At 43.9% G+C, this 12879-nt stretch overlaps 1 protein-coding gene across 16 annotated transcripts in view; it reads left to right on the top strand.

The window, feature by feature from the left end:
* Nucleotides 1-12879, top strand: part of TSNARE1 (t-SNARE domain containing 1) — a 688236-nt gene that overhangs the window by 274109 nt on the left and 401248 nt on the right. For 15 of the 16 annotated variants that reach the window (XM_043507269.1, XM_043507264.1, XM_043507267.1 and 12 more), the window contains one exon: nucleotides 7174-7251. In XM_043507269.1, the coding sequence (XP_043363204.1) occupies nucleotides 7174-7251 (78 nt within the window). Of the gene's footprint in view, nucleotides 1-7173; nucleotides 7252-12879 lie in introns of those variants that run through there. The other variant, XM_043507268.1, reaches the window with a different exon arrangement.

Genomic DNA, 12879 nt, shown 5'->3' on the forward strand with positions numbered 1-12879 from the left:
CTGTGTATTCCTTTCTTCTTCTTTCTATTATGGTAGCATCTAGGAGCCCCAGTCAAGTATTAGGTCCCAGTTGTGCTATGCACTGTGCAAATACAGAACAAAGAGATTCTCCTGTCTATAACAGCTTACAATCTAAGTAACACTTTGTGTGCTGTAATTATAATGAGAGTGATGCAGGGCAAGCACAATTTTTGTTTACTTTTTTCAAAGCAGGACAAAGTAATAACTAGACCATTCCTGACAGGCCTTTGTCTCTGTCATTGGAGGTTTTTAAGAATGGATTAGACCAGGGGTGGGTAAACTACGGTCTGCGGGCCGAATCCAGCCCATGAGCCATTTAGCTGGCCCGCGAGCTCCCTCTGGGGAGCAGGGGCTGGGGCTTTTCCCACTCTGGTGCTCCAGCCTGGGGCGCTGGGTCGGGGGCCGCACCACGTGGCTCGGCCCCGCTCCGGCACTCTAGCCGGGGTGCAGGGTTGGGTGCTGCTCCACGCGGCTCCCGGAAGCTGCACCATGGCTCTGCTCCAGCTCCTACACGTTCTAATGGCCCCGTCCGGTGCTCCAATGGGAGCTGCAGGGGCGGTGCCTGCGGACTGGGCAGCGTGCAGAGCCACCTGGCCACGCCTCCACATAGGAGTCAGAGAAGGGACTTGCCACAGCTTCCAGGAGCCGCTTGAGGTGAGCGCCACTTGAAGCCTGCACCCCTGAGCCTCTCTCCATGCCCAACCCCCCTGCCCCACTCCTGATCCCCCTCTCCCTCTCCAAACCCCTCAATCCCAGCCTGGAGCAACTTCCTGCACCCCAAACTTCTCATCCCCAGCCCCACCCCAGAGCCTGCACCCCCAGCCGGAACCTTCACCACTTCCCGCACCCCTGCCCCAGTCCTGATCCCCCTCCTGCCCTCCGAACCCTTTGGTCCCAGCCCAGAGCACCCTCTTACACCCAAAACTCCTCAGCCCCACCCCAGAGCCCGCATTGCCAGCTGTAGCCCTCACCCCCCCAACCCAGTCCTCTGCCCCAGCCCGAAGTCCCCTCCCGCACTCTGAACTCCTCATTTCTGGCCCCACCCCCGAGCCCACACCCCCAACCAGAGCCTTCACCCCCTCCCGCACCCCAACCCCGATTTCTTGAGCATTCATGGCCCACCATACAATTGCTATTCCCCAATGTGGCCCTCAGGCCAATAAGTTTGCCCACCCCTGCGTTAGACAAACGCCTGTCAGAAATGGCCTAGTTATTACTTTGTTCTGCCTTGAGTTCCAGGGACTGAACTAGATAACCTGTTGAGATTCCTTCTAATCCAACACTTCTACGATTCTTTGACGCTTATTTCAATCAAATCTTTTTAATAATAAAGTGGATCTCCAACACCTTGTAACAGCAGACCCTGAAAAGATTAGGTATCATTTTCTGCCTTCTTCACTGTACTGTTTGAACACCTTAATCAGATTGCATCAACTAACCTCATGGTCTAGTCTGGTTTCCTCCCTGCTTCCCAGAGACCACCATTCTTGTTCTCCCTACCATATGTACTGCTTTTCCCTCTCCATTTTTTTTTGGGGGGGTCTTGTCCTTCTTTACCTCCCCCCTGTCATTTTCTATCTTTTGGAGTTTAGTTTAATACAGCTGAGGTGAAGAAGTCAGGTTTTTTTTTTTTTTTTGCTCTGAAGACCTTGAAGCTAAAGGAAAGTTGCAGAGCTGTAGGCCAACTTCCAGGAGCCTCATTAGTTTGATCCTATACAGGGACAGTTTCATCGGCCCATCAGAGTGTGGCTTTCTTTGGAGATTGTGGTCTTTGGGAGCATGTTGTTGTCTTAGACAGTGTCGGCCAATGCCATGGAGAGCCTTAAAGATGAAAATTGAAACCTTGTGTTCTGTGGGAAGCCAGGGTAGTGAGCAGAATGTTGGGGCAGTGGGGGAGCGAGAACCATTCCAGATAACCACTGGTCTCCAGTGCTCCAGAAAACTGAAGCCTTTTTAACATCGGTGTGTTCAATCCTGTTAGTAATGTGAGTTGCACTAATTCAGCCAGTTTCTCCTGATGATGTGAATCACGATGGCCAGTTCGCTGTCCAGAAGTTTAGGGCACTGATTCCTTACAGGCTGAAGATGGAAAAAGTTGTTCCTGGACGCTGTGGCTATTTGAGTGTTCAGACAGTTCATATAGACCCTGTGGCTATGAACTAAGATAACCTCAGGCATCCCCCTTCAACACAGGATGCTGCAACGATAGTAGCTAAATCTTGCAGATGTTTTTTTTCTCCTCTTTCTGGCATCGTTCATCTTGCCCACGTTCATTTTGAGCCAGCTGCCTTTCACATACATGCTTATCTCATACCGATACGGAGAACTTCAAAATCTCAATATGGTTTTAGATGCCTAAACTTTAGTCATCCACATGCGCAAACGTGGACTTGTCTCTGTGGGTCCCCTCTGTAAAATGGGGATAATAGCCATGCTTCAGAGAGATATTGTGAGGATAAAGACATTGTGAGCAGCTCAGCTACTATAGCAATGGGGGCCAAATAAGTACCCTGGGTAGAGAGATTTAACAATTGTCCCTCTCCCTTTCTTCATACCAGTTACTATAATTATCAGTCTCTTTCTCTCCAACCTTCTAGATCTTTCAGGTTTGGTACAAAAATTAGTTCATGAAGGCAACTGATTACACCTGGCTGCAGAAAAGCCACTAGCAACTATAAATTAGTGTGAAATAATTAATAGGCCTAAATGATTAGCATTGGCTACCCTGGCAATTTTAATTAGTAATAGGGAAATTCCTGGAGATGTCTGCACCAATTTTTGTTGTCTTTGACCTGCACTGGATCCAGTTTGATGTTCTTTACAATACAGATCAAAAAAGACAAGACATAAGCCTGCTTTGGCTCCAGGTCTGACTTCTTTTCAAGATGAACCGAAAGAGGTTTCCACGTGCCAAGACACCCAGGCTCCTGTTTTCCCTACCACAGTTGATGTCAATAACAGCTGGAGCTAATGACTGATTTACACAGCACCTGTCAGCCTGAAGGAGCCCAATGTGCATTGCAAGCTGTAGATCTAGGAATCACTTCTACCACTGGTGAAATACATGGGGTGAAACAGACCAAATGTTGGTAAACATGAGAATGAGAGCTGTGAACTCCTGAGTTATTGCTCTTTCCAAGCTCTGACTCTGATTCCCTCTGTGGCAAATCACTCCGCCGGTCCTTGCCTACATGAGCATACTATTTTTCTCCCTCATATAGGATTAGTTAGTTAATGTATTTGGACGATGAGATCTGCACAGGGCCTTGCATTTGATCTACCTGAAAAGTGCCCTGTTCGTTCCATATATAAAGCCTGCCGTGCTGTAGTGTTTGTTTGTTTTTTTTTAATATATTTAAAGGCTCTTGGTTTCTCTTGAAAACCTCACATGGAACATCATCCAGTTCTTAAATGTAAATACATTTCATTCCCTTATTAAGACGGGGAATATAAGACAGTGAGATCAAATGGCAGCGACTCTGGAATGGAACTCATGTGACTTCGTTTCTGTTCTCAGCCCTACCACTGCCCTTTTGTTTGACTTCACACTAGTCCCTTTACCTATATCTCTTTCCAGTCTCCGTCTTGTCTGTTTCGATTGTAAACTTTTTGGGGCAGGGCTTGTCTCTCACTGCGTGTATGAAGAGCGTTAGCACAATGGGGCACTGATCTCATTTGGGTCCCATTCATGTTATTGTAATACAAATAAACAATTACAAATACTTTAAAAAGAATCCCTCCTACCATCTTGGTGTGATCAATTGAAACTAGGACTTACATTCCACCCTCTGCAGCAAAGTGAACTATTAAGCATTCACTATTTTCAGGGCTTTACAAATGCTTCGGATCACATTTTCAGGGGACTATGTTTCCATAAAATTGCACGCAGACACATTTTGCTCACTCATATTGGGTAGCCGAATGCTGAAACAGTTGGTTCATACACACACATGTGGTTGCATGTGCAGTTTTATGGGGAAACGTTCTGAGGCTTGTTCGAAACCGTGGAACAAAAATCACAAGCACCCATGTTGGCTGCTGCTACTTTAGAAAATTGAGAAAATAGAAATAATTGAATTGCTGTTATCCAAATGTGGGAAGCAAAAAGTGGTAGCAATGGAAGTTGTTTATTTTTCTTGATGCCTTCTAAGGGGATGATGCAAACATCCTGAATGGAAAAGGAAAAAAAAAAATTAGAAACTAAAGTGGAGGAGAATTGATTTGCACTTGTGTTTCTGGAACACTTGTACTGAAAACTCCATGCTGCCTTTAACATCTCAGCTATAATTACAATTCACCTTTCCTCATTCGTGGCACTGAACTGTATTAGCATCAGGGCATGCAAAATATTTATTACATATTGGCAACCCCATAGTTCATCTAGGCGAATCGTAATATTTTAACACTGTGCTTTATGAAGTCTGAAGCATATAATTTTTATTAGCCACAACTGTCTTTCATGTTCTCCCCCTCCCTTTCTTTTTTATGGTGTCAGTAAGTATCTGAGCTGTGGCATCTCCACTTCACTTGGCAATGTGGATGTGTTCTTTTTAAATTGCTTTTTTCAATAGGGAACTTGTACTTGTTACTTTTGCTTTTGCAGCCCTCCTGAACAGTCATAGGGTGAGAATCGCTTCTCCACATGTGTAAACTCTAAACTGCATCTGAGGTTTAAAGCTAAAATAGCACAACCCCAAAAATAAATAATGAAATTGCTGTTGTGTTACAGTAGGAGATGTGGGGCTGCAGATGGGGTCAAGAAATATCAACCAGGTTCCAGCCTGTTTAACAGATCAGCACTTCACGATACATTGTACTCCTTATTAAATTTGTGGCTGATGTTGAAGATGTTTTGTTTAGAGATGGTTCCCTTTCTCCATTGTATATCTGAGGGTTCAGCATAAGTAACTGTGAAAGTGTTTCTTCCCTCTTGCATTTCATGATCTCCAATATGCAGGCATATGTTGCTCCCACATCTGATGGAATCATCCTAAATCCTGCTTTCGGGGTGATTCAGCATTTAAATGTATCATTGTAAACTCTTGCTGGTTGATTTTACTCCTGCAGGACAGTCCCTCTACAGAAGCCCATGAACCACTCTGGTCCATGCTGTTTGGGGAATTTAATGGAATACTAACTGTGTTTCAGTGAGTGCTATTCTAGTTGAGGGTCTGTCAGCATTTTCACTTTGGGGACTAAGCTGTCTTTTACCAGTCATGCCTGTCTGAGTACATCTCAGTTTGCTTGGGTCCCGATTCAGTAATGAACTTAATCATGTACCTAACTATAAGTACACGAGTAGCCCTATACAGGGACCTTCCTGAATCAGGGACCATATTGTAATGTCACCCACAGTTCTGATGCCCTCAGCAAACAACTAAAAGGCTAATAATGCACTATTCAAAAATTTGCCATTGACTTAATGGGAACTGGATCAGGCTGTGAATGAACTAAATTTCTGGGGAGAGAGTTAAGCATGACCTAATTACTTCTGTTCAGTAATTCCTGGCTTTTGCAAGTTAGAATGAAAATATAAGGGAAAAGTTGAGGGGATTGAATTATGAGGAAGGAATTAAAAAATTAACCATGTACCTCTTAGTCAAATACCAGCTAAAGTAAATCATGGGGATGCCTGCTTAAACTTGCTCCTACCCCTCCTTTTCTGCTATCGAGGCTGTGAAGACATTGTTGGGATAGGGATATTCATATAAATTTAAAGGTGGGAAATGGGAAAACTCTGGTTCATACCAGCTGGTTCCACCTTCCGTTCAGGGAGAGATATAGGCACGTTCTTTCGTAACTGGGTGCTAACAGAGGGGATTCAGGCAGACCAGTAAGTGAGGTGGAGGTCACGAGGGACTACAGCACAGCTGATTGCTGCCAGCTGGCTATCTGCTTGCTGCATTTGGGGGCAGGCACAAGGAATCGGGAGCAGAAGGAAGATGAAAATCCCACCTCGGGAGACTGGGATGGAGAGTCTGTTGTGGCCAGGAGATGGGGAAGGGCTTGCCCAGGGAGGTCAGTGTTTTTTTAGGGGGGAGCGTGAAATTAGATGTTCAACACCACATTTGGCCTTCATCCACCCTATCTCTTAGGGGTGTGGGTCTGAGCCCATGTATGTATATACACAAAGAGGCCTGTTAAACTGTAATCCAATTCTGCAAAGAGACGTTGTAAGGAAGGCAGTGTGTTCATTTCTCATTGGTTACCTTTATCAAATATGCTCACTCTCTCTCTAAAAGAATTCCTTGCTAATTGCCGCGCTTTCAAATGCTCCCTTGTTCAGGGTCAAGCTGGATTCTTACTTTCTCGCACCTGCCTGACTTCTTGACAGGAATATTGTGGGTTAGTTATGTTTAAAGACTGCTTTGATGATTGAGGACCTGATTTTTCAGCCTACCCTCAACTAGTTGGGTGGGTGCACATGGTTGTGTCGTGTCTCAGATTAAATAATAAATGCATCAAGGTGAGAGGCTAGTTTTACTGTGTATTTATACAGCACCTAGCACAATGCGGCCATGATTCTAAAAGGGTCTTATACAAATATTTAAATAATCACAGTGTTGCATGTGCAACTCCCTGACATGTGGCTACAATCAGGGAATCAGAGCTGAGATTTTCAGAGCCACCATTGGAGTTGGATGTCCTATTCCCATTCATTTGTATGGGAATGTGTGCATCCAGATGCCTTAGGCAGCTCGGAAACTATCAGCCTAGGTGCCTAAATGGAATCACTTGCCTCCAAAATAATTGTGGGTGAAAACTACACTACAGTTGTTTGTGCCTGCAAATTGTGGGCACATAAAGAAGGGCAGCCTATAAATACCTACCCCTGTAAATGCTCTGTCTCCACTCCATAGCCTGTTGATGTCAGTGGAAGGATTCCCCTTTACCTCAATGACGTTGTATTTGGTTGTATATCTATAATTGTTAGAACCAGTGTTTCGCTTTCAGCCCATTAACTTTCAGAGGTAACTGTGTGTTTAACCACCACCACAACAAAGTACAGGGACAAAGTTCTGATAAATGTCCCTCTCTTTGGTGCATGCTGGTTCAGAGGCTCTGCTCTGATGTTAGTCTCTTGCTAAGCAAGGCACGGCAATACGCTGGCAAGATGTATTAATATGCGCTCTCCTCCTTGTCTTGTTGCAGCCACCCAGATTGATCCCAATGAACTCCAGGAACTGTTTCAGGAAACTTCAGCCAACATCTTCCGAATTAACTCCAATGGTGCGTATAATGAAAGGCTTCCTAGTCAATTGAATGCAGTCTTGCTGATGACTTGTAAGCATGCATACCGTGTTCAGCACGCCCTCTGGTCAGCGAGCAGATATTAATGCATTTTTGCTGCTCATGAGCTCCAGCACACGTACAATACACTTTTCTTTATAAGATGTAAAAATATTCCCCCATATGCTGCATTAAATAGGCAGAGAGATATTCCCATCCTTGCCGAGACGGCATCCTTTTCTATTTTTAATTATGTCATCTGTTACAATAAGGAATTAGAAGGCAGAAAGGTGGAACAAGATACACTACTTCTCTGAAGTGTTGCAATGCTGCAAAGTTCAGAACCTGTCATATTAGCTTGTAAAACAGCTACTATTTCCTTTATTCTTCCTTCTGTATCAAATGGGAAGGCTGTTCCTGGTAATTCCCTATGTGTCTGTTTAGGATACTGCCTCCTAAGGGCCCAGTAGGTCAGGGTGCTGAGTGCCTCTTGAGAGGTGCCCAGGACCTTCAACACTCCTTGAAGGTAATAGGAGGTGAGGTTGCAGCACCTTGTAAGATTCAGCTGTAAGACGTGAATGACAGAGGGAAGTGCTTTCTAATGATTAGAGAGAAGGAGTCAGAATTCCTGGTTTCTCTCCCCTGTGCCTGCAGTGACTGACACATCATAAGAACTTAGGTAGGTAAGGAAAGGGATTGTCACTATAACTAAGAGTCAAGACTTCTAGAATTCAATTCTGCCTCTTCTGCAGACCTGCTGTGTGACCTCAGGCAAGGCTTTAATCTCTCTGAGTCTCAGCTTCCCTCTCTGTAAAACTTGCATGATGCTGAACCTGTCACCGAAAAAATAAGAGTCAATTTCATTAATAACACAGAGGATCAATGAGTTTATCCTGATTATACAATTATGCAAATTAGTGTGTCATAAAGATCAGGGCCAGAAGAGACCAGTAGATCATCTAGTCTGACCTTCTGTGTATCCCAGGCCACCAGCACCACCCAGCATCCACACACAAAATCCAACAACAAAGGAAATAAGACCCACAGGAGATCACTCTATTATGTGCCACAGGCAGAGACCAAGGGGTGAGACTGTGGAGCACCAGTATATGAGGACCCTGCAGTGGCAGGACAATGACTGAGTGAGATATACCCAGATAATCCTGGCAATTGACCAACTCACTGCAGAGGAAGGTGAAGCCCCCCTCAATGTCACTGCCAATCTGATCTGGAGGAAAATTCCTTCCTAACCCCACATATCAGTTAGATCAGTTAGACCCTGAGCATATGAGCAAGAACAAGCCAGCCAAGCACTTGAGAGAGAGAGAGAGAATGCTCAGTGCGACCCCGTCCAGTGTCCTATCATCACCTGTGGCCATCCCTAGTGCTTCAGAGGAAGGAGATACAACAACCTCCCAGAATACATTGCAGGGGGAGGGACATCCCTTCCTGACCCCTGCCAGTGGCCTGTTGTAACCCTGAAGCATTAGGAACAGATATAAGATATAAACTGAAAGTCACACCCTGGGCTATCAAGCCCTGCCCCCCAACCATCACAAGCAACCCTGTCATGCGGTCATTGCGGCTCCTGGTGTCTCAAAGTTATGGAAGTCCCTGCTATAGAGTAGAAATTTCAGCAATTTCACTTTGGCCAGGTCTACACTACAAAGTTTTATTGGCATAGCGGTGCCAGTCAGGGGTGTGAAAAAGCCACAGGCCCTGGCCAACATAACTAGGCTGGTAATTCCCCTGGTGTAGATTCAAGTATGCCAACAGAAGAGTGCTTCTGTTGGCACAGCTAATGTTGTATCTACACTCAGGGTCTCTGCCGGTATAGCTGTACCAGTATAGCTATAGCAGGAAAGCATTTGTAGTGTAGACAAAGCATTTGTGATATATGCGGGGGTGAGGAATCATGCACTTAGCAAGTTGAATGGCAGTAAGAAAGAATGGATTCCCCGCTAACCTTTGAGATGCTTTGCAGTGGCAATGGGACTCTTGCTGCTTTAGAGGACATACTTCCAGGAAACAGCCAAGTGCTGCAGAAGGGGGTGGAATTCCTCCAAAGGAGTTCTGATACCATGACCCAGCATGGTGCTAGGGTTAGTCTTGCAGATTGAATATAGACCTCAGTTTCTGGCTGCTTATGGTCATTTAAGAATCTGTGACACTTCTCAAAAGAGATCAGGATTTATTATAAATATCTTGGTCCAATTTCATTTTGTATGGAACCACTAAATTCTGCTTGAACTTTCAAGTATTTATAGTATTCTTTACTTCTTGTTCTGAACTGTTGTTGTGTGGTGTTGTGTTCTCCATCACAAGTGTCTGCATTTCAGTGCTGTCTGAAGTGATTTCTTTATTCCTCTACTGGAATAACGGTGCCAATACTTTATAAAACATGATGTAAAACTGGAAAGGGTTCAGAGAAGAGCCTCAAGAATTGAGGACTGGAAAGATACAAAAGGCCTCTATTTATTTAGCTTACTGAGAAATTCAAGAGGTGACTTGATCACGGTTTACATATACCTACGAGGGGAGAAGATATCGGATAGTACAAGGCTCAATAATCTAGCAGACAAAAGCAGAACAAGATCTAGTTATTGGAAGTTGAAGCTAGACCAAATCAAACTTTAAAAATGAGGGTGACCAACCATTAGAACAGCTTGCTGAGAGGTATGATGGAGTTGGCATCACTTGGCGTCTTTAAATCAAGATTTGATGTCTTTGTAAAATGTAGCTCTAGTTCAACTGCAAGTTATGGTCAGGAACTGCGAGATGAAATTCTATGGCCTGTGTTACGCAGGAGGATGGGCTGGATCATCGGAATAGTTCATTGTGGCCCTAAAATCTATGAATTTATAATGCTTTTAAAGAACTTGGGTATCCTTTGGAATGAAGAGATAACTATAAAATAGCTTATTGATGCCGTACTGGTCACTGATGATGTTGCAGTTATTTTTGTCTTCTGTGATCAGCTGCTCTTACTGAGATTATTCACTGGTACTCACAACCCTGGGGAAGGCAGGCTGTTACAAAGATTGATGTGACCAGCAAGGGGAAAAAGTCCTGGCATGAGGTTGGTGAAACAGCAAAATTAGGTAAAATGATGCAACAAAAAACTGGAAGGGGATCTGTGGAAAATTAGTGGCACTCAACCTATCAGAATAACATATAGTGCTTTTCATCCATAGATTTCAAAGTGATTTACAAAGGATGTCAGTATCACTTTGCAGATGGGGAAACTGAGGCACAGAGCAGGGACGTGACTTGCCAAAGGTTACCCAGCAGGCTAGTGGCAGAGCCACGAATAGCCAGGTCTTCTTAATGCCAGCCCAGTGTTTTATCCATAAAGCAACACTGTTTCCCTATTGCTTCACTCGCTCCTGTAGAGTTAGTGGATTTTGAATCATAGCTGTAGCCAGTGGTGATGATGCAATTTATATTCTGCTAGTTTGCTATCTCATTGCTTAGAAATCATGATGCTAGGTGTCTAAGTAGTGTGTAGTACTAGAGTAAACGTTTGGCTTGTTTAGGTGGCCTACATTTTTGAAGCCGTGTTTTGGGCCCCTTCCCTGTGTTTTTGTGTCTACTTTCCTCATTTCTCTTGATGTTTAAGAACTGTCCTCTTTGTTGGTAGGGAGGTTTGCCTGATACCTATTGGCTTTTGTGTTTGGGCAAATTTTTTTTTTTAATTCAAAGGTTATGGATGGCATTTAGCTGATTGGGGACTTTTGTAGTAACTTTTTTAAAAAGGGGTTTGTGTTCTTTTTTTTTTAACTGAGCAGCACTTAGCTGCCTCCTAGTAAATGCCTTATAAATAAAGAAAATAACTACCACCAATAAAGGGAATCGGTTTGGTAGATCGTGTCTGAAGGACTAATCACTAAAGAATGCACTGGAGGGAGCAATCCTGCACTGGCTGGTTGCAGCATCTGAATGCTCTAATAGGGATCTTCTATCTCAGATTCCTGCTACTTGCTTATTAATGATGTCACATGACAGATTGGTGCAGTGTGCATCCCATTTCTTTGATCTGAGGGGCTGAGCAAAGGCTTCTGTATTGTCCCTGAGGTGCTCTAAAATTTTGGTTGCCATTTTGGGACAAATTGCTTTTAAAGCTTCCAAGAGAATATATGGATATTCTGAATCAGATCCTCAATTTACACAAATCAGTGCAGTTCCTGTGACGTCAGTTACACTCACTGGGGATCTGCCCCACTGTGTTTAAATATCACATATACTGATCAGTGGTATAGTGGTAAAAGACTAAACTTCATATTCCCCAAATAAGAAGTGGGTAAACTCCATTTACCCACATTTATCTTCAACTACACTGCTGATGCTAAAGCTAGAAATGACTTCTGGGTCACCCAGCCCAAATGCTCTTGCACTGAGCAAAGAGCCTCTGACACTTTAAAAGCAACACCACTGTATTGGGTCCAAAATTGGCCTTTCTGTGGCTCTGCAACTCGTGTTAACATATTACTTGTCTCAAACAAACTTCTTTGCTCTAAAATACAAAATATCAAAGATCTATGCTGCTGTTACACAGAACCCATGGAAGATCAGATCAGTCTGTCTTCCACAGATCTCCCTAGTTTGGCCGTCCAAAGACATTAAGGGGGTAGCCTTTACTCTGAATTGCCATGGTTTTCTCTGCAGAAGTCAAAAACATATCATCATGATGAACTACTTCTTCCCTTCTTGAATTATATACATAATACTAATACATTCTCATCATCTGAGTACATTTGAGAATGCGTAGGCCGCCTTGCCTCATTCTGTTATCTGACGAGTTCATTATAGCAAGTATCATACTGTGTTTTGCTGCTGCATTGAGTTCTTCTCTGAAGGTCTAATTGGCCTTGAAATATTTTTAGAAGCTGTCATGTTTCATCTTGGAAATGGGCGATATATAGATTGCACTTTAGATTGATTTGTTAAGAAAGTGGATATAAAAAACCCAGGAGGAAATTATCGTATGTGGGAGACCTCTAGAAAGGTTAAACTCTGCTGTTAGAGAAGCTAACGGACATTAGGGAAAACCCTCAATTTATCCTTTGGACCACTCTGTATATCCCACAAAAAATAATTATTAGCTAAAGTGTAACGACTTTGGGGCTCTCATATTTTTGCATCTTCAAGTGCTTTACAAAGCATTGAGTGAGATGCTGGCACGGAGGTGAATGTATAATAAAGGCAGCAGCTGTTTGTGTTATCAAATTGACCATACACCGCTGTGGATACTAGATCCTGTTTTGTAGAGAAGAGGAAGTGTTGGCCAAGATACCCAGGTGATCCTGTTACTATTGAGCACCTTTTAATTTCAACCCAAGGAAGCCCAAAGGAGATAAGTGAAGGTGGGGAGGTGACCCTGGTTTACAGTCAAATCAAAGGATGACTTGGGAGTATACAAACCCCTCACTACACAGGAAGGGGTTAAAGAGCAGATCTGGACTCAGACTGCTGCACCCCACTGTTCCTGTGAAGCATGCCAGACTTGGAGGAGGAGCATTAAAAGAGAGAAACTCAGTTCTGAAGGCCTCAGTCCTAGGCGATGGATAGACCTCTCATTCTCAGCTCCCAGAGTGGAGCACAACAGAGAGCCAAGGTGCCTTAGATTTC

This window comes from Dermochelys coriacea, chromosome 2, assembly GCF_009764565.3.
Source record: "Dermochelys coriacea isolate rDerCor1 chromosome 2, rDerCor1.pri.v4, whole genome shotgun sequence".
NCBI classification, from domain to species: Eukaryota; Metazoa; Chordata; order Testudines; family Dermochelyidae; genus Dermochelys; species Dermochelys coriacea.